This window comes from Nyctereutes procyonoides, unplaced genomic scaffold (genome assembly GCF_905146905.1).
Source record: "Nyctereutes procyonoides isolate TBG_1078 unplaced genomic scaffold, NYPRO_anot_genome, whole genome shotgun sequence".
In the NCBI taxonomy this organism is placed as follows: domain Eukaryota; kingdom Metazoa; phylum Chordata; class Mammalia; order Carnivora; family Canidae; genus Nyctereutes; species Nyctereutes procyonoides.
Genome location: NW_026575140.1, coordinates 64,244,868 through 64,272,640, shown reverse-complemented (window position 1 = coordinate 64,272,640; position 27,773 = coordinate 64,244,868). Strand labels below are relative to the sequence as shown.

The following is a 27,773-nucleotide window of genomic DNA, read 5'->3' as shown; positions in this document are numbered from 1 at the left end:
AATTCACTTTCTGATGCAATCTAGCTTATAATGAATGAATTAAACTCATTGACATGAGGGGCACTATGTATTTTTAATTTACATCTGAATGTCCTTCTGTATGCGTGGCAGCGATTTATTTGTGTAAGATTGTAAGAACTTTTGAGGAGTCAAGATTCAAACCCTGGTACCTTGTGAAATGGTGTCAAGCATCCTTTAACACTTGGGGCTAATAGTCAATGCCATGGGGAACAGGGATGTATTTTTGGCTATTAGGATGTAGTGTAATTTTTTTTAAACAAAAAAAGAAGAAAAGAAAATTTAATGGAAAAATAATCTCAGTACCTCGTACAATGCCACATACTTCAAGCGCTTGATAATTTTGTTAATTGTCATTTCAAAGAGAATTGCTTTGAAACGTTTTCACATCAATCCTCAAAAGTGCAGTACTAGGAAAAGCATATTATTTAAACTTGTGAGATGGCTTTTAGTTTGAGGCCATTAGTGATTTTAAATGGTTTATCCTAACAGAGGTAGATGATGTCAAATTAATCTCTCCCCACATATTCTAAAATAAAACTTAATCACTCTCATTGGATTTGCTGCTTCCACAGTGTGACATTTGGATTAAATTAGTCAATATAGGGCAGCCCCCGTGGCTCAGCGGTTTAGCGCCGCCTTCAGCCCGAGGTGTGATCCTGGAGACCCAGGATCAAGTCCCATGTCAGGCTCCCTGCATGGAGCCTGCTTCTCCCTCTGCCTGTGTCTCTGCCTCTCTCTCTCTCTCTCTTTCTCTCTCTCTCTCTCTCTCTGCCTCTCATGAATAAATAAATAAAATCTTTAAAAAAAAAGAAAAAAATTAAAAAAAATTAGTCAGTATACTGAGAACAGTTTCCTGTGTGTGGTGAGCACTACATACTTGTTTGCTCTTATGTTTATTATTTTTAATATTTTAAAGACAATACCAATAATCAACCACAAAGCATTTCCTGGAATAGTGAATGCCCTCTGTTTTGAAATGAAATCATAACTGATTCAATTGGAATGGAGATGTTAGAACTATGCAGAAGAGGTAACTAAACAATATTACCATAATCAGCAGAAAATTCTTTTTTTCCATTAGTAAGATGTGATGTAGGAAAATTAAGGTTCAAAGCTGATGGCCAAGAAAGAATCCTTGAGACGTCTTTGGTGCAAAAAGGTGGTTTTATTAAAGCATGGGGACATGACCTGTGGGCAGGAAGAGCTGTACCCCGGTCATGAGGAGTGGCCCATTTTATACTTTCAAGTTGGGAGGGGGTTAGGGTGAGCCTAAGTCTGTAAGGAATTTGGAAGCAAGGTATCCAGGACCTTAAGGGGACTAGCTGTTGTTGGGAAAGGGTCATTTATTACTGTCTTATAAAACCTGAGTCATGAGACCCTTCAGATGTACATTGGTGAGTTATATGCTTGGAGGATGATCACCAACATGTGTCTTGGGGGGTGGGTTGAGATAAGGGAAGTTTCCAAAGGAATTTTTATATGTTAAGTAGACTCACAGGGTCCTGAGGGTCAGGCTATGATTGCTTGCTGCCCTTAGCAAAGTGTTAACATGGAGGCATCTGTGTTCCTAGGCAAAGGTCACTCTGCCTGTTTCAAGGGTATGTCAATGAGCTGTCAGTCATAAGGACATTTAATAATTTCTCTTCTGCCTTTGTTTCCCACATCAAGATGGAGTTCTCTTTTATCTAAATCACTGCTTCAACACTCCTGTTAACTGTCTATGTAGACCTAGCCTGTGGTGATTCATGGCTCCAAAATGGTCTTTTCTAGCTCTACTTCTTGCAGACATAGTGTAAAGAATACAGTGCCTGTGACTCGGATGTGAAGAGGTGACTCAGTGTCTGGCTGGTTCCAAAGAGCCCCGTGAACACATTTTCACCTGGGTGTGGGCTACCTTCTGAGGACTTCAAGTACCTGTGCTCACTGCCCTTATTCACCTGCATGCTCATGAGGAGGACCAGTGGGCTGCCAGAATTGTGACGTCTGCTTTTCTGACTTTGCCTCTCCCATCAGTCCTGGTGTCCCTGTCCACCACCCTCTCGCTGTTTCTCCTTGCTACTGAAACAGGAGAGCATCTTTTATGACTAACACTTGAATTAATGTATTCACACCTGTGTGCTGTTCCTCTTAGGAAGATAGTTTAAGGCTTTTTATCTCTCACTGAAAAGGACGGTGTTTCTTCCAGTGAAAGGGATTTCTAGCAATTGGTAAGAAGTGCTGAGTATTAGTTTACGTATTTCTGGGGGGCAGAGGGAGGATGGGAAAGAGGTGGTTTTCCACATCTCTGAAATAGGGCTTTGCCTAGAGTTTATCAAGTCTTAGGTGCCTTAGGTTGAGAGGACGAATCAGGATGGATAACAAGGAGTATAAGCTAGCCCTTTTTATTTTATTTTTTATTTTATTTTTAATTTATTTTTTATTTTTTAGCCGTTTTTAATTAAAATTTTTTCAGTTAAAATAAGTTACTTAAAATTTATTTCTTATAAATATATATTTAGAATTTTTATTTTTATTTATTTAAATAAAAATATTTAAATTCAGTTAGCAGTGTTATATTAGTTTCAGGTGTGCAATATAGTGACTCAGCACTTCCCGAAGTCACCCGGTGCTCATCCCATCCGGTGCGTTCCTTCACCCCCATCCCCCCCCCCACCTCCCCTCTGGTGACCAATAGTGTGCTCTCTGTAGTTCAGAGTCTGTTTCTTGCTTTGTCTCTCCCTCTTTCCCCTGGGCTCACTTGTTTTCTGTCTTCAATTCTATATCTGAGTGAAATCATATGGTTTTGTTTTTCTCTGACTGCCCTATTTCCCTTAGCATGAGACTCTCTAGCTCCATCCATGTCCAGAAGGGTGCTAACCCTCCTGCTCTTCTTTTCTTTCTTTCTTTTTTTTTTTTAATTTGTTTATTCAGAGAGAGAGAGAGACTGAGAGGCAGAGACACAGGCAGAGGGAGAAGTGGGCTCCATGCAGGGAGCCCGACGCGGGACTCAATCCTGGGTCTCCGGGATCAGACCCCGGGCTGCAGGCGGTGCTAAACCGCTGCGCCACCGGGGGTGCCCCTGCTCTTATTTTCTTAAGTCTGAGTCTAACCACTGGCCTCCCAGCCTCCCTCTCTTCTCCTTTAAAAGTGCCCTTGGACCTGCTTTATTTACGAGAGCCTTAGAATTGTCTGCTGCTCCTTGATGCATGCTTGCACCAGTCATTTGTAGAAACTGAGGCTTTTTTTTTAGTCTCCAAGATGTAGACTTGAGTGCAGGGAGCAGCTGTTCAAAGGATCACACAGATGGAGGACTGGAGGGAGTAACCCATGGAGCCTCCATCAGGGAGTGAGACAGTCTCTCTGTGCCCCAGGAACTTTGTCTTTAAACATTTGTTCTGTTCCTCAACTTGTCTGTTCTCTCGTTCACTGGTTTATTCATAGAGACCATTCAAGTTGTCTCTACTGTCACTATGGCTTCCAGATCCACCCCGATCTCCTTTTACTCCTGTCTCTCAGCATTGTATATCCACCACCACAAAGTGATGAAACGAATTAGACCATGCCACTTTCTCACATAAGGCTGCTGGGCTCAGATGTTAATGTGCATCAGGATCACCTGCGGGCTTGTTAAAACCTAGATTGCTGGACTCCACCCCCAGGGCCTCTGACCCCATGTATCCTGAGCCCTGAGGGTGGTGTTTCTAATGAGTTCTCAAATAATGCTGCTGACACTGCAGGGCCAGATATTATGATGTGACATCCCTACTTGAAACCATATCATGACCAAAGCCTAAACTTTTCCTGTGACCTGGCCTCTGTTCACTTCTCTGATTGCATCCTCTTCCACTTCCCTTTTTTGATCTCCGCTGGCCCCACTAGGCATCTGTGGGTTTCCCAAGTCCCGCTTGGCTTCAGGGCTTTGGCATGGGCCATTCCATTTTCTTGGAATGGTCTATCCCCAGATGTGTGCATGGATTACTATTTTTTTTATACGTTCAGGTCTCTGTCTAAATGTCATTATCTTGAGAAAAGCATACCCTGGCTACCCAATCTAGAGAAGCCCTCCATCCCCTACTTCCATCTCCAACCCATTTTGTATTCATTCTTCTTTGTTATTCCTTTCCATAGTGCTTATCATGGCTTATGTTGTTGATTTATCTAAATTATTTACCTCTATCATCCTATGCTTTTGTAATTGCTTGGTTCATAAGAGGGACTCACATGTTCTTTTGGTGGGTGGGGAAGAGTGTGAATAAATTGAAGAATTGCATCCTGGAGGTATATACACAGATGTATGGGTAGAGTGGATAAAAGGGTAGATTAGGCTTGAAAGTGGGTATAAAAGGAGGGTTTGACAACTCTCTCAGGTCCATCATAGTTCTAGTGGCAAGAGCCTTTCCTGTAGAGCATAAATTTACTGATTTATTAACTTAATGTCTCATTTATGCTTAATGTTCTGCTGCCGTGTGTCCAATTGGCTTGGGGTTAAGTTTCTTATATTTTTAAGATTTTTTATGTAAACTCTCCATGAGCTCACTCACCCTCACAGTGTTCTGTTCATGCAGCATAGTCTTCTTCCCTTGTTGTAAAATATGGAAAGGGGCCACTGAGTATACATCTTTGTGTTTGTGTCTCTATAACTCACGCTTCTAGGGGGTGGGCTCACTTCTTGGACAGTGTGGGCTGGAAAGAACAGTGGGAGACAAATGAGGTAAGTAGGAGGCAAACCAGGTTCACCTTTGGAATTGAGAGGCACCGGGATGAAGGAAAGTCTGGTTCATGAGGACTTTTTCCTCTGATGTTGTTTTTATCATTATACTGTGTCCTTCCTCCTCTCTGTGCATCTTTGTCTTGTGCTTTAGAGCCGAGGACTGAGAAAATGTGCCTTGGAGTAGACATACCACACAGCAGATTTACTAGATCTCAAGTCAGATTCTGCCTTTGAATGATTTAGGGCAGATGACTTAACTTCCACGAACCTCCATTTTCTCATTTTAAAAATGGTAGTGATTACAGGGTTGGTTTGGGTGAAGTTAAATGTCGATGATAACGTCAGGTCATCACATAAAGTTAGTACAGTGCCTGGTACACAAAGTAATCAATATGTTCATTGAATCACTATTATTGCCACTATATGTCAGTGTCTGACTCTCCTGCATCCTTGCCCTGTCCTCTTGGAGTCTGTAGAAGTTTGCAATCCTTTGTTTACCATCAGAAGCTAAACATGCTCCATTTGTGTTCTAGCTGCAGCTACTTGTTACAGAGAGTTTGGATTTTTTTTCCCTTCATTTAAATTTCTGCCTCGAGAGCATCTCCCCCAGCCACCCTCACTCGTGTTTACACTATGTGACTCCTACTGGTCTGTAGCTCCCGAGGGTGGATTACCAGCACAGTGTAGTCAAAGCAGAGATGTCTTTAAATCTGTGATTGGAAAACGTGATAATCTTGCTTCCTGGGATGTCATGGTCCATCATTATATATTTTAAAAACTGAAGTACGAATAAATATATATTCAGAATCATGCCACTCATTTTGTTCTTTTTTTTTTTTTTTTTTTTGGCCAGAATAAGCATCATGATGCTAATAGGTGGGACTGCTGCCAACCTCCTATTAGTTTGGGACAACATTTCCTATAGTCATCTAAAATTAAATTCTGTTATTCCATTTATCACCATGGGCTCTGTGTTTGTTTTGTACAGCCAACCTTCTGTTCTTTTTTCTTTGGACAATTGAATAGGGATTAAGCTACAGTAATTTCCATAGAACATGAGAAGTGGGTGAACCCTAATTATTCTGGGAAGCAAACTTTAATGGTATGATTTATGCTGTCATGGTCAGATTTTTGCGACTATATGTTATTTTATTTAAAAAGTGATCTAGCTTCTTTTTCCTGTATTTACATAGACTATCTGAAAGAATAAATAAACACAATGTTAGATAAAAGGTATTATCTACTGATCACTTTTTTGAGAAATGTACTGGGCACTCTACATCTCTTTTTTTTTTTTTTTGTAATTCTGACCATCTATTTCCTAAGATCATTGTATAAAGCTCATTTTACAGAAAAAGAAATTGAGGTTATGAGAAAAACTATTTTGTCTTTATATTTCCAGTTAAAATGAGGGAGCTAAATTTTACAAATAACCCTGTATTTGTTTTTAATAACTGCCTTCCCCATTCCACCTTTTATTGAGTTTCCTACCTTCTGGGAACTGCAGTATTTGCCACCCTGGCTTATTGGAATCTGATCTCCTTGAGGTGTGCAAACACGAGGCCCCATCAGTTTTTCTCTCCAGTCATTTCAAACATGCGAGAATGGGTCCTCTTTGATGCTAGCTTGGGCAGATTGCCCTGATTTCTGGGAACTTACAGGGAGTCTGAAGTCCACTCCCAGACAGGTTCACATCTTCAATCCCATATCCACTCTCCCACTCCTACCTCTCTCTGCCTGTGTCAGGCCTTGGTCTGAGGCACTGGGAACGCAGTGTAGAGGGGGTATCCTGCGTTTTTTCACTCTGATGGTCCAGGCCACCCCTTTCTGTGTATTGTTATGAGGCAGGAGTAAAATGGAAAATGGCAGAAACCTTTTTTGATTCACCGATGGTTGTAAGGGTCCTGCCTTCTCTGTGGTGCCCTCAGTGAGGTGCCTGTATGAGTTCTGCCTTGACTGTTTCAGATGCTTGCACTCTTGGCCCCACAGATTGCACTCCAGTCTTGCTTGTGGGGTCTGTCTCCTGCTGGCAGCCTCTAGACGGGGAAGGCAGGCAGAGGAGACAGTGGAGACATGTCTCTCTTTCCTACCATCTCCCTCACCCCTGGGAAACTCCTATTTTTTGCCCAGTGGAGGCATCGTAGGCTGCTCCCAATTCTCTTCTTTCTTTTCCCTATTGATAACTCTTTCTGAAACCTTCTCTCTCCACTCAGGAATTACACTACCTCAGCAGACATTCATGGTGGAATGCAATACCCAGGGAGTAATGACAACAGCACTATCTTCCTAGACCGGTTATTTACTCTTCTGAGGATTGCCTTTCAAATTCTTTTTATTCCTTTGCTTCTGTCAGCTAGCAGTGACTCTAGTACTTTAAGTTCTGATGAAAACAGCTACTCTTGGGGAATGCCTGTATCGTCTTCAACCTTGGTGCCTTAGCTTTAATCCAGGGGCAACTGGAGAGGTTCCAGGCCACATCTGATGACACAGGCATTTTCTCATTCTGTCCTTGCAGAAATTCTGGGGGTGGTGGGGTGAGGGGCGGGGGGAGGATCTCCATTTTATGAGGGAGGCTAGTTAGGTCCATAGAGATGAGGTCACTTGCCCCAAGTCTCATAGATAGACAATGGTAAGACCATGATTCAAGTTCTGTCAGACTCTAAATACCTCCTTAGCTAATTTGTTATCCATGCACCCACATTGCTTATCTTCTCAACTGTGAGGGAGGTTAAGACGTGTCTACCTTTAACACAGTGCTAGTGTACCAAATAAGTACTGTGAATTAGGGTGTTTGCTGGGTATCTTCCTTATAGGAACAGATTACCTGTGGCTTTGAAGCACATCAACAAGGAAACACTTGGGAGTGCAAACTGATGGATATTTTGGTTCTCTTCATTTATGTTTGTCACATTCAGTTTCTTTATCAATGACAGCCTCCAGTTCCCAGCCACACGCCCAATGCTGATGTTAGTGGCGGCTTATGCCAAAAATGGTGTCTAAGGGCTTCAGTTATATAAAAATGCGATTATGCCAGGGGCACAGACCACGTGTGCTTGTGTGTGTATGCATACAAGTGCATTTGCAGATGCTTTAAAAATTTTCTCCATATGCTAATTTTGTTTTCTTCTTAGTTACAGGGATGCAGAAAGGAATTTCCACAATATCTCTAACAGATGCTTCTATGCAGACCATTCCAACAAAGAGGAAATGGAAGACATCCCAGGAATTCTTCAGTGCACTGCTAATATACTCGGTATATTAACTACATATTTATATGAGAGAATGAGAGGAAAGGGGAAGTACTAGTGATCGGAGGTTTAGAAGCCAAGGCAAATGAAGAGTGATTTAATTTTGACACTCTTTGAGATGTTTAAGTGCAAATTACATGCATGCCATTTACTTGGAGGTTGAAACACATAATAATGAGAATGCTCACATTCCAGGGAATCCTGGAATTCATGTGTTGGTATTAGCCTCCTGTGATCCATATTTTTCTGGCTCTTGACCTCAACTGAAGTTAGGGATCTTCCTCTCTGAGCCCATACTCTTATTGTTTCTAATAATATTATCCCTCTATTATTTGTGAGAGGCCCTGGTTGGAGCAGGAGAGTGGCTCACATATACTCACAGTAGACTCAACAACTCAGAGGCGGTGAGGGAACTCATCTACTGAGGTCTTTGTGTGTGTGTGTGTGTGTCTGTGTCCATCCATCTTGAAGATCTTAGTATTTATGACAAGGGGAATGTTTCTGGATGCTCCCAATACAGCTAAGGAGTGATGTTTTAAGCCATTGAATCATGTTGCTTTAAGGTACCATGAGTGAGCTGTGCTATCTTACTATCCGATGTCTTGGTGTGTGAGAGCTATATTGACTTATATTCAAAGTAGATATCATCACAGGGATATATTTTGCCCTCATGTCTAACATGGGTTTTTAGTAAAAACAAACAAACAATAACAACAAAAAACACAAAAAGTTCTTTCAATTTATTTGGAATCCTCCCTTTTCCTTATTACTCAGAAGGGGATTTGTGAGGTTGGTAGGGACAACAAATCTTAGTGATTGACTCCACATAGAACTCAGAATCCCCTCTCCCTCAGGATTAGATGATGAAGACTGGGGCAAACTTGTTTGCCTGACTTTCTTTACCCTTAGAGTAAATGCTTTCTCTGGAGACGTCTGAGTCCCTCCTACAGATTCCAGGACCTCAAACCACGAGTCTACCAGATTTTTCTAAATCTATCTGACCCCTTTTACACTTGAGCCTTGATGACATCTACCCATTGGTAATGTTCTCATCCTAGGTAAACACAAAATTCTGTATTAAGAACATGGATCTTTTGTGAAGGGCAATTTGTCAATAAGACAGGCAAGAGAGTGATGGACAGTGAAAAGGAAGCCCAAGGACTTACCTCAATCTTAGTGCACCTGCAGGGATGTCCTTTTACTCTAGTAAACTTAATTATTATAGAAGAGCAGGGATGAGAATAAATGGAGGTTGAGACTGGGCATTACCCAGGAGCTCTTTATAGCTTTCTGATTTTTTATTTTCAAGAATTGTGCATCAGTTTTTTTTTTTTAAAGACCAAAATAAGGTTGTTAACTTTGGCAAGTAAGGATAATTTGTTAAAGTGATAATGTTTTCATGCCACCATTTTATAAAATAAGGGACATTTTAACTCCCCGCAAATAAGAAGGCCTAACCTCCAATAAATGATATGGGCATTTAAATGGAATAAATTTAGCTCAATGACAAAAAAAAAAAAAAAAAGAAAAAAGAAAAAAAAAAAGAAAAAAAGAAGAAACTCAACTTCATCTGTAACATTTCTCTTGAGATGTGATTTTCCAGGGTTGAGGTGAGAGATGATGCCTCACTAAAGGGATATATGAGAATCTTGGCAGACATATGTTTACTATTTTGAAAAGTGATTCTTTACTTACTCAGTTTTTAAATATTTCACTGCCCCTCACATCTCCTCACCTCCTCCCCACCTTGCCAATGAGAGGGAGTAGAAAATGTTCATGATAAATCTATGAGGAGCGCTAAAGGCTTCTGAACTGATCTGTACTTGGGTGTGCCCTACAGTCCCACAAACTGTAGATCCGACAGCTGGACACAGTAACCACCAGGGGAAACTGTGGGCCTAGTACAGCTTCGTTGCCTGTCAAGATGCTGGGAGTTGCAGATCAAATAGTGAGTGAGATCTGCTGTAGGCAGGATGCTACCTGGTGGTGTTAGGGGAAGAGTGCTTTTAAGTGAGGTGCTTATGATTTAGAAGGTGACTCTACAACAGTGTTTGGATTTCATGAATATTAAGTTTCTCTAGGCAAGAGAATGGCAGGATACTAGGGAAAGTGGTTTTAATGAACAAGAGAAATTAGACTTTATTTAGTAATAATGAATTGTTCTTAAAATGTAAAAAGGATAATCTCATAAAACTTTAATTTTTGAAGAATAAAATGAAATTCCTGCCATCTGTTGATCAGCGACTGGCATGGATCTGACAGGTGATTATATACCTAAGAGGTAGCTGTTCTCTTTTGAGTAATGTCTTTCCATGACTCTGCAATATAGACTGGCCAAAGATAAAAGTAACAGCTTTACTGATCAGAGTCAATGAAAGCTTTGTTTTCAACAAGTCACTGAACTATGATTGGTCTCGGCTTGCTTAGATTTTCTTTTTTAAAATGACATTTAAATTCTCCTGTGCAATCATTTATGAGCATGCAAGAATCAATCAACTTCACGAACAGAAAAACATGACATGAGAAAGGAAGCCATCTTTTGAGTGAGGGAGTTTGGCCTGGGCATAGAGAGTCTCAACCAGGCTCAGAGAAATTTTGATGCCTGGAATCCTTCCAGAAGGTAATTTTCCCACAATATGATTTATATTCATTGCCTTTGGGGAGCATGGTTAGAATATGTGTGGATTGGGGTAGGGAATACATATTTCTATTGTCTTCTTAATCAACAAGGAGGTTGTGGTAGAGTTGAGAAATATGTTCACTCATCTCTAGGCTACTTATGTTTCATCTTTTCAAGGAAACTTTAAAGTCTTTAGGTCAGAAAATAGGACTAGGGAAGCCAACTTTTCTTCTTTCAAAATGACCATACCCATCAGCTTAATGTGTACTCCTCTCAAGGGTTTGATCATGTGCTGGCTTTTTAGGTTGAAGTTTGAGTTGAATGGTTGACCTGCAGTGAAAAGATGGACCTGAAGAGTGGGAGAAATCTTGCTGTGGAAAACCAGTTTGACTTTTTGTCCTACATATGTTGTCGCTTCCTCCTTAGGACTCCCTGGAAACACATTTGCATTATAGAGTGGTTCATACCCCTACTAGTAATGGGACAGAATTGTTTCCAGATCAACATTTTGCCATTTATTTCTCTTTTGTTGGCTTAGAAACTGGTTGTTGCTATTTTTTGTTAAATCATTTACAAATTAGGGATATTAAGGACAGACTGCTCAGAGTCATCTATTCACCTCCTTCTGGTGCTCTGGCAGTCCCTGTGGTTAATTCAGGACAGTTCTCCAAAGAAGCTTTTAAACTCTGGAAAAGGCTATAGAGAGATAGTCATGAACTCTGCCCTCCCTGCTGGAGGCTTTCTGTGTTAAATTTACTGCTTTACTTGGGATATGTTTTCTATTCACCAAAATGATCTAATTTTAGTTGTCTGAAAAATTATGGCTTTTCCAGTTGTAATCTGCAAAGCCCATTTTTAGATTCAATTAAATAGTAAAATGCATTTATGTTCTTAGGTGCAACATTCAGTATTTTCTCGGATGTTGTAATGTTTGAATGGTACAAAGGAGTATCTGTGAGAAAGCATTAAAGGGTCAATATCGTATTTCCGTGTTTGTTGCTAAAGTGTTACCATCTGGTCCTGTGGCTTGGCCTTAGGTGATGTTGGGGGACAGAGGGAGGAGGAAGAGCTAAGGGAGGACAATACATTGCACAGCTTCCTTACAGATTGCAATGCAAAATAAATGAGGGTTTTGGCTATTTAAAGTGGTTTGTTTTCTTTTGGCTTTTTCTTGTCAACCTAAGCAGAGTCTGGGACATTCAGGATATGCTTGACAACAGATGGACAGACAGCCCAACTGCTTCCGTGTGCTCGTGACCTCCTCTCTTCAGAAGGGCTCAGTGGTGTGTCTCCCCAAATAGACAGGGTGCCAGGGCTTTGATCACCTTGGAGCAGTGCCAACTCCACAGCCCCCCTTTGAGCCTTGGAGATAGAAAAAAAGAGATGTTAATGTGGTGGCCTTAAGTTTGGTCCTGTACTCTGGTTGGGTTGTTTCATTTCTGGCCAGTTTTACTTCTGTTGAGGGGTTTTGGGTGTGGTGGTTGTAGAGCATCTGGTGCTGTAAGATGGAGGAGATGGTGTAGGGAAGGGGTCCTTGCACAGTAGGATGGAAATCAGGAATGAATGCTCTGTGTAACTCACTTATTGGTGATGGAGAGCAAATTTGGGGTTGCTGTTTCAGGAAGTACTGATTATTTACAAGTATTCACAAAGTTTAGTTGCATGCTGCCTTTGCTAAGTGCATTTTCTCTCCAAGTAATTGCAAGGACATGAATGGCGAAAGAATTTTTATTCAAGTTTTCTCTCTTTTAAAGGTTGCTGTGAGAATGGGGCTTTACTGTCTCCAAAAAAACCATGGCACATCTCAAGTCAGAATCAGAGTGATGTCATGGGAGGTATTTGTTGGGAAAGTGCTAATGAGGAGGGTGGGGGAGCCAGCCGGCCTTTGGGACTTAGACCTCACAGCTTCTTCCTTCCTTTTTTATTTTTTGTCTAAAATAATCTGAATGTAGAGCTCTCTATATAAAGTGCCACCCATTCCAGAATCATTAGCAGATATAGAGCTTTTTTTAAAAAATAAGCAATAATTTGTTGTTTGTATGTTAAATTGCATATGCTTTTTGGCTTATATCATGATTTGGAATGTGCATTTAGCAGACTTCTAGTTAGCTTTACTTAGGGTTAAGATTACCTTGGGGGTTTTCTTGGGATAACTCTTGCACATACTCCAATTCACTAAACAATTCTATGTTTAACATATTTAGAATATTGGAGAACTAGTTGGTGCAATAACCACTTACCATTTTCATTGATGAATTAAGATCAATAGCAACAGATAAATAAATTCTACTAATATAATTCTTGTTACTGTAAACTGGTAACTGATAATTTTTCTCTTTAGTTGATTTAATTTATTTTAATTTAATTAATTGATTTAATAATGGTATTATAATATACTAGTGGTTCGGAGCTAAAATGATCCAGGCTACTTGGGTTGAATGTGCAGCTCAGCTACTCCATGACTGTATGGACTGGAACCAGTTACTTGATCTTTCCCATACTTTGCATTTCTCATTTTGTAAGATGGTGCTAATAGAACTACATACCTCCTGCAGTTGTTAGGAAAACAAAATAATTGAATTTATATAAAATACTGAAGGTAGCCTAATAACAAATGCTACACAAGCGTTTGCTCTTAGTATTGAATATTCACATAATAAAGTTTGCATCAGCCTCTGAGGTCTAGATTGCTCACTTTTGTGGGTGAGGAAATGGATAGTTTGAAATGTTAACTTGTTAGGTTTCTTTGTCAGCGATGGATTTCTCATCCACAGAAGCAGGATTTCAACCCAGATCAGTCTGATTCCAAACCCCTCTCTTGTCCTTTCCAGGGCTTTATGATGCCTTCCAGAGTCATTGGACTGAGACTGACTTGCCATCACATTTCTATTGCTAATTGCACAAGTCTTTCTGGGTCTGTGAACTGTGCATATTTTACTTCGTTTATTACTATTCGAAAGTGTTCTTGGAATATCTGCTTGTATGTGACAAGTAGTATCCCAAACGTTTCTCATTGGTACTGAGGAGAGCACGGTTTCTTCATAATTTGGATCTTTTACAGTTTAGAAATGGTACTTTCCTTTCTTGTGTTGGCAGTGCAAATGAAGGGTGATGTGTTTGTCCTCACTACACAAACAAGGTTTCACAGTTAAACTGTTATAAACAATATGCCAATTCTGTTGGCTACAAGATTTCAAACTAATCTTGGTACTTAAGTGGCTTAATATGTTAGACCTCGTGGGTGGGGCACAAAGCCTCTAGATGGTTGTATTCTCATGCCACTGATTTTTTCTTTAATGGATGTTGCCTTTTAAAGTTTAGGAACTCAGTCACAGTATCTCATTAGGAAAGTTGTTATAGTATCTCATTTAATAACATGAATTAACAACATAATTCCTAGCCAAGGTCTTGAGGAGTGGGTCTATTTTAGTTGGAAAGAACTTTTGTTTTCCCTTTTCTGCTTGCATACGTTGCTCAAAGTGATTAGATATGGCAGGTAGGTCTGAGAAAGAATGAGACCGCTCGGGGGGTGGGGGGAGGTGGAGGGTGGGGGACACTAGCTCCAATATGTGTAAAATAAATGCTTTAATAGAAATGGAAACTTCACTCATGTAGATCAGTTTTAAAAGATCCAAGTATGTTGAACAGAGATGTGAAGTGCTTTCTCTCCTCCCATACATAATCTTTTTTATTTTAGGAGCATTTTCTTCTGAATCTTATAATTGGCCTTATCCCATTTGGATTTCTCCACACTTAGCTTCTTTTCCTTACTGGAAAATCATGACTGACATTTTTATTCCTTTTCCCCCCCTTTTTTTGTCATCTCTGTTCATCTCTATTGCATTGTCTCCTAGCCACTACTAACTTTGCCTGGCACTTTGTATGGGAGGGCATATTCTCACATCCTAAATTCCTCAAACTATTGTCTTTTCTGAATTTTTCAGTAGGTAGGCTTTTGTTTTCCTTTTGTCCTTAAATTTTTAAACAAACTTAATTTCAGTATAGTTTTAGATTTATAGAAAAGTTGTGAAGGTAGTATACAGAATTCTCATATATTCCATACTCCTTTCTTCTATTGTTGATATCTTACTTTGGTCCCAATTCAAGAACCAGTATTCATACATTATCACTGACTAAATTCCATGCTTTACTCAGATACCTTTGGTCTTTCCCTGTTTTCTGTTCCAGGATCCCACTCAAGATACCATATTATACTTAGTTGTCATATTTCCTTAGACATCTCTTTTCTGTGACAGTTTCTCAGAGTTTGCTTGTTGTTGATGACCTTGACAGTTTTGAGGAGTCCTGGTCAAGTCTTGGGAGTTATCTGATGTGTACTTTGACACATGCCCATAATTGTGTGTGTGTGTTTTGAACATTTCCTCACTTTCTAGTGCTATGAGATGCTCTAAGCTCATCTTGTGTATTTTCTACTCCAGTCCTAGAGTCAGCTGTTTATCCGAGGAGTCATGGTTCCTTTTATTGGAGGATAGTGTTAGAAACCAAAATCTGAAGAAAAAAAAAAAGAAACCAAAATCTGGACATTAGAAATACTATTGCTATTGGGGTATTCTTGTTTCCTAGCCCTCTCAGCTGACAGAGCAGGAAAATACATAGAACTTTTGTGTATATGCCTGTCTGTAAATATTTCTCTATGTGTTCTGCTACATCAATATTATGCTAAATGTGAGTCCATAGTGATCCAATCATGGAGCATTCTAACTCTTTCCCCTTTCCTTGTCTATAACCTCCTACTACACCATTGAGAAACTTGGCTCTTGTTAGCCATCCCATCTGTCTAGCTAATTGTTGGCTTGTAGTGTGCAGGTATAATTGTTTCAGAATTGTTAATATGTATGCCCATGGGGGAAATTTTATCAACCAGAGTATAGTGTTAATGTACATTTTTGGAGTATGAAGTTACATACGGAGTTTTAGAGACTCCGCTCATTTCTGGTGTTACTTAGGTCCACATCTTTCTCCTCTACCACTTCCAGTGAGGTGTTTTTCATATATTTATGATACAGTTATATTATTTTATCACATTCTTAATTCTATCATGTAATTCTTTGATATCCTAAATACATATATAAATATACATATTATATATGTAATATATAGTTTGCATACATTAAAGTTTACTTTTGTGCTGGAAAATTCTATGAGTATTGATCAATGCATGGTATCACCTATCTACCATTACAGTATCATATGGAATACTTGAGATGTCCTAAAAATAATTCCCTATGCTTTACCCATTCAGCCCTGCCCTCCTCTTTGCACTAAACCCCTGGCAAATACTGATCCATTTGCCTCTTTGTAGTTTTGTCTTTTTTAGAATGTCCTATAAATGGAATCACACAATACTGAAACTTTTTAAATTGGCTTTTTTTTTTTTTTTACTTAGCAGTAGGCATTTAGGATTAATACATTACTTCAGTGGCTTGAGAGCTGATTCCTTTTTTTACCTCTGAGTGTATCATCATACATATATGTCACAGTTGACTTATCCATTCATCTATTGAAGGACAACTTGTTGCTTCTGTTTTTGGTAATTACAAATAAACCTGCTGTAAACATTCAACTGCAGGTTTTTATGTAGACTTAAGTTTTCTAATTAGTTAGGAGTGTGATTGCTACACTTTTGTTAGTTTTGTAAGAAACCACTAACTACTAAGGTATCTTCCAAAGTGGCTGTACCATTTGTTGTTTATCCTATCCAGAAATTAGTATTTTCAGGTTTTTTTTTTAAGATTTTCATCCTTCTAATTGCTGTGACTTTTCCCTTGAAATTTTATTTTATTTTATTTTTTTCCCTTGAAATTTTAATAAACAACACTTGCTGTCTTCTCAACATATACAAAGGAGAGTTAAGAATTTTGTTTTTCTGTTTTGTCATTCCTTTTCAAGATCTTATGACTGAATAGACACACTGCTTGAAAAATTCTTAATCATGGCAGAAATTGTCCATGGTACCAATAAGTAGAATCTTTTTCTTTTATTTGTTAAAAATAAGTTCCTGGAGCAGAGTTAGTTAGAAATCTTTTAGGAATTTGGTGTAAATTAAGTGACATCATGTAAAATCCTATTTGTTGAAGGTGTTCAAAATTGAAGATACTCACAAGCAGTCTTAATATCTTATGTGTCCCCAGCCCCGCAGAGGGTTGTAGTTTGAATTCCTTTCAAAGCTATCTGTGGCCAGTGAGTCATTCACCTAATTAAATCTCCTATTTCTTAGGTTGTTCTCATAAGCAAGTTTCTCAAGCCTCTTAAACAATCTCCCACTACTCTTCTCAGGAGATTGTATCACTTCCATTTTGTATCTGCAACATTCCTAATATGGGAACAAGTTAGGTCTGACTTAGAGCAGAAGAAATGGAAGCATAGAAGGTCAGGCTGCTCGCAGAGGGTCACCCCGTTAGCGTGTAGGGACGGAGACAAGATTGTGAGGCTCCCACAGGAGATTCTGTGGCCTTGTTGACTGACCTCTCTACTGCCTCTGTTAGAAAGAATCAATGGCTCTTTTTGTTTTCCCTCTGAGTTAGGAAGAAGCTTATTCTTCCCATACTGTGTGAGAAAGAGGAATGTGAGTGCATAGCATTTCCTATGTCAGACTCAGAGCCCATTTGGGTTGCCATCCTTGGACCCATTTTGTAGTGATTTGGCCATAGTTCCTTTTTAAATCTAAATACTGTGTTCTGAGCCTTTTCACTCAAATGAACACTACCTCTTCTGCTTTCACTTTTTTGCTTTTGATTTGATGACTTTTATTCATCAGATTTTATTTGAAAATCTTCCAAAAAATAATTTATTTATTTATTTATTAATTTATTTATTTATTTATTTATTTATCAGAGAGAGAGAGAGAGAGAGAGAGAGGGAACACGAACACAAGTAGGGGGAGGAGCAAAGGGAGAGGGAGAAGCAGACTCCTCACTGAGCAGGGAGCCCCATGTGGGGCTCAAGCCCAGGACCCTGAGATCATGACATGAACCAAAGTAGGTACTTAATCAGCTGAGCCACCCAGGTGCCTCTTATTCATCAGATTAGTCATTTCTACATGTAGGTCTACTTTTCTTTTTTTTTTTTTAGTATTTTATGTTCTGTTTTCATTGCTCTTTGATACAGAACTCTTTGACTCAACCATCCATTTTAATAACATACTATTTAATCGTCCTGAAAATTAATGAAAATTAAGATTAGAGTTAAATTCAAACATCATAGGTTCTGTGCTAGATGAGTGGTCATTCTTATTGCCTCGAGTTTAGATCTATAGTCAGTTTTAAGTGTTTTTGACAGCATTTCTTGGAGCTATTTAATTTAATTTTGTGAGTAGAGTATTATGAGTCACAATAAAAATGTTACTCAAATTTAGGCTTTTTATGTATGGTAAAAATTATTATCTCACTGTTAGTCTATTTTTAAAAAGCAAAAATATTAGTCTCTTTTGATTTTTCATGAGCCTGTCCAGTTAAAGATTCCCATAGGATTTATTTTCCATGTGGGGATCTAAGGAGGATTGTGGATCGTGAATAATTTTTTATAGGTGAGTTTAGAGTCCTCTTTGCCTATTTCTATTACCTCTAATGATAGGTTGAGTGAGATGAGATCCATTTCAGATGTAGCATGATTGAGCCCCAAATTCCAATTTCTGGCCTATACTATTTTTTTTTTTGTCTTGTATTTTGACCAGCTCCAGTCTTAACTTTGAAATAAGAAATGGTAATTTCCCTGTGTGGAGAGAGAAGATATAGAGCTGGAAATACTAGCTCCCTGTGATATAGATGAATTTTATTATAGCCTTTGTAGGCAGCTTGTACCCTGTTGCCCACCAGTGTTACTATCCAGATCTGGTTGGGAGAGAAATGGTTGGGGACTACAAAAGATTGGGCATCACTTCCCACATAAAAAATGGGAATCAGAAGAGCCATTGTGGTGAGTCCCCCACAGAAGCGATGAATCATGGATGGTGCATGGGTAGAGTGTTACTTGAAAGAAGGGAAAGTGTTAGTGACAGGTACAAAAAGAAACCAACAGAGTATTGATAGCAGTCAGCTGAAGAAAAGGCAGATGTGATATTCATAAGCAAGGGTGCTGAGGTAATTCCTGACTCCTACACATTGGCCAGGATTGAACATTGTCTAGAGCTAGATGAGGAAAAAAAGAAGAAAAGCCAACTCTGAAGGAATCTACTTTTATTTAACATTTACGAATTTATGCTTTTGCCTTTGCTAGGGAGATGTATTTTGCATCTATTGATTTGAGTCCTACTTCCAGAAGTGATAATTTCTACTCCAGAGTCTAAAACAGTGGATTGCTCTAGTGATGGTACAGTAGAATCATCTGGAAACATTAACTAAAAAACAACAAAAACCAAAACCAAAAACACAACAAAGTAACCAGCGTGCAGACACTATATACTCTGTAAATACCAGATACTCTGGTTCATCAGGTCTAGGATAGGGACCAGAATATGTTTCAAAGTAAGCTCCTCAGAGAGTTCTGGTGTGCTGGGTTCCTTGATACTTTAATTCCAAGGCTAACCCTGCTCTTGGGCAAGTGTACCTAGGGCATTTTGTTGAATTCGTAGGGAATTTGGTACCGAGTTACATCTTTGCTGGCTGAGTGTTCTAGAATCTGGGTTTCTCTTTCTGTCTTATTTCTGAGAGAGTTTGCTGCCTAGTACGCCACTCAGTTCTTTTGACTTATTCTACTTCCCTTTCGGGACTTTCAGTTCTGCTTCAGAATTCTAAAGAGAAGCTGGAGCCCTGCTTCCATTCTCTGCCATTTATTTTTCAGATAAAGTTTTAATGCCTCCTGCTAGATGCTCTCTGCTCTATCTAGTCAAGCTTGCTTTCATTTTCCCCTTTCTTTATCCCTTTGCCAGATCTTTTTGATGCTGAGGACTGATCGTTTCCACTGCCCCATTTGTATATTATACAATTATGATACCATGTTTGTTCTCCTGTCTCTGCCTCAGTGGACATACGAGTGAAGGGTCAATTCTCCCTCTCTTCATCCTACATTAGCTTTGTGAAGATGTGTGGTAGGTTGTTCATCTAATGTCAGAAACTGTTGGTCACATGTAGATTTAGTAAAATGCCAGCTTTAGTAACCTTTTTCTCTCCTGTTATACTAGAACTAGAAATCCTATCACCAGAGGATAGAGTTGGCCTAGGGGGAGATAAAGTGGGCAGGAGGGTGAGTTTGCAGCTGCCATGGGAAAGAGAAGTTCACTCTTGTCTGCAAGCTTTCCTAGAACAGAGTCATTTTAGGATCTTTACAAAGGAGGGACTAGGAGGGATTTCAGCCCCAGAACAAGCAGAGCAGTGACAAATGATCCTGATTTTTAGGAGTTACTGAATGGAATGACTGGAGGCCAGAAACATTTTGAGTGAAAATACCCCTGATTGCCATCAATTTCTGACTTTTCATTCTGTTGCTTCTCATTCTGTGTACTTCCTGCAACATCTGACACGTTTCCCTTCTATGTGCAAATCTGGTACTTCACACTGTTCTTCATTTATCTATTTGTTTTCATACCCTTTCTTTATTGTTCTGATTCTCGGTCCTACAATTAATAAAAAGGAACAATGCAAACCTTCCAAGCATTTAAAAATTGGCTTCTCTTAATTTGTCATTATTTTCTGCTTTCATGTCATATTTAAGCTTATTGTTTTAGATGGTCAATTAATTAATCAGGAGACTCTAACTTGTTGCAAATCTATAAAACTTGCTTAAGGTTCTACACAGTCATGGGGATTTTAGCTGTGCTAAACCTTTTTGTTGTTTAACTACAGGAAAAGTTTACTAATCCAATGATGTGTATATATAATATTGTAGAGAATATTGGTCTGATCAGAGAGTTTGCAAGTATTTGTTCCATCAATGCAAATATTTAGGTACTGTTCTGGATGCTGGTGATCAGCAGGGAGGAAAACAAAGTGCAGAGACAGGCTACAAAACCCACACAAGTAACAAAAACAGTAACTTCAAGGGCACCTGGGTGGCTCTGTCGGTTAAGTGTCTGCCTTGGGCTCAGGCCATGATCTCGTGGTCCTGGGATGGAACTCCACATCAGGCTCCCTGCTCAGCAGGGAGGCTGCCTCATTCTCTGCCCCTCCCTCTGCTCGTGTTCTCTCTCTCTCAAATAAATAAAATCTTAAAAAAAATTGTACTTATATACAGGTGCTTCCTTGTTCTTAGGAAATACATACTGAAATATTTGGGGGGGAAGAGGGGCAAGATGTGTGCCATTTACTCTCGAATTGTGTGTGTGTGTGTGTGTGTGTGTGTGTGTGTCTGTTGAGGGGGAGAGAGAATGAGAATAGAAACAGATGGGGTAAATTGTGAACAAATCGGTGAATCTTTGTAAAAATATGAGAGTTTTGGGGACTATTCTTTCAGCTTTCCTCTAAGTTTGAAATCATATCAAAATAGAATATTAACCAAAGCTACTGAATAAAATAATATTTAGGATGGATAGTCCAAAGGGACTTTCTATTTCTACTTGGTTGTAGTCCCAATTTAAAAAAATCCAAACCTAAGCTAAAACACATCAATGAGTTAAGAGCTTGTGGTCTACTTTCATACTTCACTGTGTTCTGGCTTTTCTAGTATCAGCCATGAAAGCATCACATTTTATATGTATAATCAGTGTCCAGATTGGAGCCCATCTATGGAGTGTATTTTCTCAAGTTTTGTGGTCTTATTAACCCTACGTAGTGATAAGGACCTTGAAGATGAAATTAGAATAGTTATCTGAACATAACCCCATTCTCTTTATCTAATATTGCAGAAAATTGATACCAGAATGGGTGATTCATTTCTCTGTATTCCAGATCATTTTACTGTTTTCCAACATAGAAAAAATTCAAGAATGAGAGCATACATTTCCAAACAATGAAAATGATAAAACTGTTGACTACTTGTATTGCTTGTTATAGTTTCCTGATGCTCTAGTAAATGACACCTACACTAGGACATACTCCTTTCTTCTTGTAATCCTTTTACTCTTATGACATTTCTGGACTTCCGAAATACTTTCACTGAATTCAAAAGCCTCATCAATCATTGACATAATCTCTTCTGTAGACTGTGATTTTTTGGATTGCTTCCCTGACATTTTAAATACCCAGGGTAAATTATTTTTCACAGTCTGTCATCAGTCATTAGATACTATTGCAGTGTGCTATACAAGTGTTTTCTATATTTAGCAGCAGTACCTTCTGCCTCTCCATGTAGGGTATGGACAGTTAAACAGTATTTTCACCTGAAGCAGAACATCACACTAAGTAGCTGTTGAGTGTTTTAAGTTGAGTGAATAGGAGTTTAAAGTGAACTATTTAGAAGGTGATGGAAAATCCTGTGATGATAACTAGCTATGGTTTCAATTACCATGGCCCATTTGCTTAAATTCATAGCAGGTCAGAGTATCCAGCACATGCTAGATACTCATTTTTTTTCTTGTTGGACACATGGAATACTTTTTGAAAACCATAACCATTTTAAATACATATCTATTTAATTCTTTAAAACCTTAATTGTTGTTTAGAAATATACTCACATAAAGTATAGTGAATTATACTCAAGTCTGAAACTGGTTTAGGATCCTAAGCAAACATAGGAGGCAGATACATGTCATTTTGTGTCTTCTGTGGTCTTCTTAACTATCCCCTCCCACCCAACACTCACACATACATTTTCATGTGGTTGTGTCCCTCACAATCTTGATCCTTAGGGGACCAGGTTTTAATTAAAACTTGGGAGGCAGAAATCCAGGTAACAGTGGTACTCACAAACCAGTGTCCCTGCTTCCACTTGAGTGTGCTGGGCAAACAAGAGGAATCTGGGAGATAGAGTAACTCTTTTACTGCTTACCACGGAGGAGCTTCCCTGCTCTTGGCTTCCTTCTTGTCTTATTTATCCAAGTATTTGGATAATTCTGGTAAGGGAAACAGGGATGTTAGCAAGCTTTACTATAGTGTAGGTTCTGTAGACAGCAGAACTTAAGTTTATCAGCTCACTGTTTGTTTTAAGAGAAGATCTCCCACATTGTGAGATTTGCACTTAGAACGAGGTTACCATGGTCACAAAGCTTAAAAAAATCTGTTTGCCTTTTACGGCACCAGGCCAACCACTTCATTGTCAGTGGGATAGAAAAAACAAACTGTGTTGACCGTTGACATCCTTCTGGAAGCTAGAAAGGAAATAGCAGTATTCTGGCAAGTCCTGGGAATGGGCCGAAGAGAGAAAAACCAGTGTTGGTGTTTTTTTTTTCCCCTTTCAATCCTGACTTTTTCAACAGCACACTGAAGAAGTGCTTTGAAAAGAATGTGAATCTTTCGTTGATTATGGATTCGAGATCTTACAGCTCTGTAGTATCTTCTTCCTGTGAAGTACTGGATTTGGTTGACCTTTGGATAATGTATTTTTGTTTGCTTTCAAATAGTAAGAAAGATTTCTCATATAACCTTTTGTTTTCTTTAGGAGTTAAGGAGTGATGGGAAAGTGATAAACATTTATGGGAAAAAGAGCTCTGAACTTAGATGTTTTTGTTTTATATCTCCTTTGGGTAAAATAGCTTATTAAGATATCTGTAAGAAGAAACGAAGCCTTTGGTGCTCTTTTCTTCCTTCTGCACCTCCTGTGTCGCATGGTTTTTCCACCCTGAGAAGTGGCGTGTTCTCTTCTTTGCCCTCCTCTGCTCTCCATTGGTGACACCAGGGGAGGGTACAAGTGATGGCACATGGGTTGGATGATCAGGGCATGCTCACAAGGCACTGATGAGACCAACCTGATTTGAGAAATGAGTCTTGCTGGGACATTTTAAGAGACTAAAAGAGGACATGATTCTTACGCTATGTTTGCAGGATGTCCCAGTGTATCTCAGTAGATGTCCCATGGTCCACTTAACATCTTCGTTCATTTCCCTCAAATTTAAATGATTTAGATTTTCACTAGAATCTTCCAGTCTCTGGCACTCATTCCCATGAATTTGTGGTATGTGACCTATTGTGATAGTAATAAATGTGGCTTTCTGGATTTTTTTAGTTGACTGTATGCTTTTATTAGATCTTACTTTATTTTATTCCTCCTTAAAATTTCCTCTTTGGTTTTTTACATAAAAGAGGATCTGACATGTACCTACACAGGCTATCACTGTTAGTACTACCGTCACTTTTGCTTTGTAATGGGAACAGTTTAAGAACTTAAAGCCAAAGGTTTATCAGTATGCAGTCCATGTTTTCTGCATTATCCACATTTCTATATTGATGAGCCCCCTTTAGATTTCAGTTAAAATTTAAAGAAATCTAAATATTCATTTATTCACCCATACATCTATTCAACAAATATTTATTGCCCACTGGGCACATTGTGTAGGTTCTGATTTCCTCAGCCAAGTATAGTAGAACGCTCCATAAGTTAATTGTAGACCATTCTGTTCTCTTTTTCTTTGGGCTTCTGAGGCATCCTATTCTGAGTCTTGGGTCAAGATACTATAATATAGAAAATAGTCTGCCCTAATTCCTTACTATTAGACTTAGTAAGACTTTATAGATTTTAATATTGGATACCTATCAAAGACTGGAGCCTTCAGGTATTCTTAGTTATGGCCCACACTTGAGATTTTTTTTAAAGAAATAATTCAAAACAAGAAGAAGAAACATTAAATAATGGCTTGATGGTGTTTATTGAATGCTCTTCATAATGGCAAGATATTGGCAACAATCCACAGTCTAACTATGAGGAAATGGTCAATTAAAATATGATAAATCTGCTTCCAAGAACATTAAGCAGCTGTTGCAATGAGAACGATGTGGCAAGATTATGCTATAGCAGGGGCGAATGTTTATGATGTTGTCATAGCTCTGGTTTCCCAGGAAACAGACTCTGCTGAAGATTTGTTCTCAGGATCCCTTAGGATCAGTGACCCAACCAAACAAACTTCATTAGATTTTGAGTCCTGAGCATAATGCATTGTGGCTCACGGCTCCACCCTCCAGTCATCCTTCTTTCCGAAAGTTAGGGAACGCCTGTTTGCACCTTCTGAGTCTCACCAGATCACTTCCTTGTGAGGATGTGAAGAAAATAGAGTGGGTGATGGGGCACAAATGCAGTCACAGCAGAGGTCTCCACTCATCTTTTCAGAATCACCCTCCAGGAGGCAAGGAGGCCTTATCTTTGTATTCCAACTCACTTTCAACACTAACCATCTTTGGATGCACGCTGCCTTGGGGAGGGGACAGGACATTGGGCTGGGCAGCTTTTTTCAGCTGAAAGCAATTTCTAGAGCAAGACTCAGATGAGAGCTGACAGCTGCAATTACCCTCAGTATCTGCTAGAGAGAAAATATTACATGAAAAGAAAAAAGCCAAAAGGAAAGTGTTTTGTGTACATTATGAGTCCAACTGTGTGATGTACGTATGGGTAAATGCAAAAACTGGAAGGGGACACAGAAAAAAATGAACATAGCTGTGTTATAGAAAGAAGTCATAAGAACATAACCCTTTCACCAAATAAATGATGAATCCAAATAGATTGTAGGTTTGCTTACAATAACAGAAGAACTCAGGTGTCTATTGTTTCCTCCTCTCTTTATTTAAGAAGATTATCATTTTTGTAAATTCATGCATGTATCAGATCTTCCCTTGTGTCCTATTTGTGGACCATGCTCAGGTGTGGTATGTCAGATTCATGTCAAGATGGTAACACATATGAACAGTTGCTCTGCTTGGGGGGCTCCCTTCATCCATTCCCAGGATGGCCTTATCTGTGATGCAGAAGAGGGGGGTGGTTATGCATTCAATCTTTACATGTGCCACATCCATACTCCCCCCGCCCCCTCCAGCCCTAAATTGCTTCCCTAGCCAGCCTAACATCTTATGTATGCATGATCAAAAGAGAAGTGAGTATGAAAAATGTGGTTGGAGCAGGGAAAATAAATCAAATACAATACTGAAAGGCAGTTTGAAGTGTAAAGCTAGTGAGGAGGAATAAACACAGACATCTATTTCCGGAAGTTGGAGCATGTGCACACACAAGACCGCAACCGTGGCTTAAAGGCATCTCACATTAGCTCCTTTTATCTGAAATAGACCTCTTCTATCTCTGCTACTCTCGTTTCCTTCCACATCATAACTTGCAATGTCCTTCCAAATCACACCTACTCTGTCTTCTTTTTTTTTTTTACTCTGTCTTCTTTCTAATGTACTCTTTCCTTTCATATCTATTTAAAATAGTTCTTTTGAGCTGCCTTTAATGCATTTTGAATTAGTTCTTTGAAAACAATATGGGAATATAAAGGAGAACATATGAGCTATTTTCAGGTGCTTTAAGAGATTTCTGTCGGGGAGAGCAGAGGCTATAACAGAGCCAGTGGACTAAAGTTATAGGAAGGAATTGATTTTGCCTCAGTGGCAGAAGGAAGGAACTTTGTGATTACTAGAGATGTTATTGGGAGAGCAAGCTTCAGGAGCTCCTTGTCATAGGTGTGGTGAAGTAGAGGGTGACTGTTTATGAGGACCATTGCATTTTGATGGAGGTTAGACTGGGTAACTAGTGCAACCCAGTGCACTTAGTGACCTTGTGTGTTGATCTTATATGAAACAATCTAGCTAGAAATTCTCTTTTAAATAAGCACATTCATAATCCCATGTTATCCTCCTCCAGAAATATACAACCATTAGGATTACTTCCTTGTGAATGCAGTAAAGTCTGTCATATGTTACTATAAAAGCCACATTGTGGATGTATGATGCACTAATTTCTATCACACTTAAAATCTGATGCTATTTGGCTAAGGAAACACATATTTTTGCCTTTGGCTATTTATTACCTAATTTGTTTGGAAAGTTGTAAAAATTTTCGGATTCCTATAATTTTATTTCTTTACTACAGCATGGCTCTCATTCCAAAAACTAATACTTCCTGTACAAATTGAACAGAAGCATAGCTCCCAAGACTGGGTTGAAGCAGTTTAGGAGGGTGAATCACAATTTAGCAATTGTAGAAAGCGTAATAATTAAAGAGGTATTAGCAGTGATTAACAGCTCTGAGTAAGCCCTCTGAGGATCTATCCTGGTGGAAATTATGCTTTCCTGCTGCCACTACAGTGGACTCCAATTTGGACAGGGCCAGGCATCATCTACAAAAGCCAGAGTCCATGCATTTGCATTGTAATTCTCTCTCCTACCTTCTTAGCCATCAGGTGAAAGATGAGTATAAGTACAGGTATGAGAAATGATGAGCATGTCTCTTAGGGAGATTCCAAAGCCTGTGAGCCACTGCCAAGTCTTTGCAATGTGGCAGATTGCCTTTCAGAAGCGGGGACCCAGTGTGGGTATGGGGCTGAGGCAGGTGCACGTCCAGCTCCTCTTCAGAATTAGCTTATGCATGTGTGTTCTCTGAATCTGTACTATAACACTGCTCGGCTTTTGGCTTGGTGTCTTCCATAGCCACATGCCAGGGTGCTTGGGAAGGAAGGCTGGAAAATGGGATGAGCACTTTGTTACCAGACAGGTGGCCAGTTTCTGACAGCAAGCAGAGCACAGAGCTCTGATAAGGTTGCTTGATGGCACATGTGCTCCCCTGAGTCTCTCCATTCCTTAGCTCTCACCTGTGGCTATTCGTTGGCAAAGGAACAAAAATTCATAAAATAAGCATTTATACTGATAAAATTTTCATTTATTGTAACTTTGACATGCTGTTGGCAAGTATTGAAGAGTGTGAGAAACAGCAATGGAAAACTTATACATGTACAGCATAGTGGAGTATATTCATATATATTTTATAACATTCACCAAATATTTTATACATATGGGTAGTTTCAGCTGTATTTATTTGTTCATTTATCATTTATTCTTTTATCTATTAATTTAAAAAATCCAGGAGAGGGAAGCCTGTGTGCGAGTGATTAGAGTTCCAATAGTGGTCTTTACTTCTCTAAAACTCTATATGAATTTCTCTTCCAGGAACTTTGCAGGAACTTTGGTTTATTGATGGCTATGTGTTTGATTTCTTGATTAGTTAATCTTTAATGTAGCTAAAAAAAGGCAAGACCCACGTCTATTCTGGTCTCTATAGTACTCTCTATACTCAGCACTGAGACTGAACTGACCAGGTATTCTCTCTCTCTCTCTCTTTTATATAAAGGAATGAATAAATGTTGAAAAGGACACAACTTTTTGTCTTC

At 39.1% G+C, this 27,773-nt stretch overlaps 1 protein-coding gene across 2 annotated transcripts in view; it reads left to right on the top strand.

Annotated features, from left to right (window-relative positions):
• Positions 1 to 27,773, top strand: part of GUCY1A2 (guanylate cyclase 1 soluble subunit alpha 2) — a 334,359-nt gene that overhangs the window by 30,798 nt on the left and 275,788 nt on the right. For both annotated transcript variants that reach the window (XM_055306204.1, XM_055306205.1), the window contains exon 3: positions 7,843 to 7,964. In XM_055306204.1, the coding sequence (XP_055162179.1) occupies positions 7,843 to 7,964 (122 nt within the window). The remainder of the gene's footprint in view (positions 1 to 7,842; positions 7,965 to 27,773) is intronic.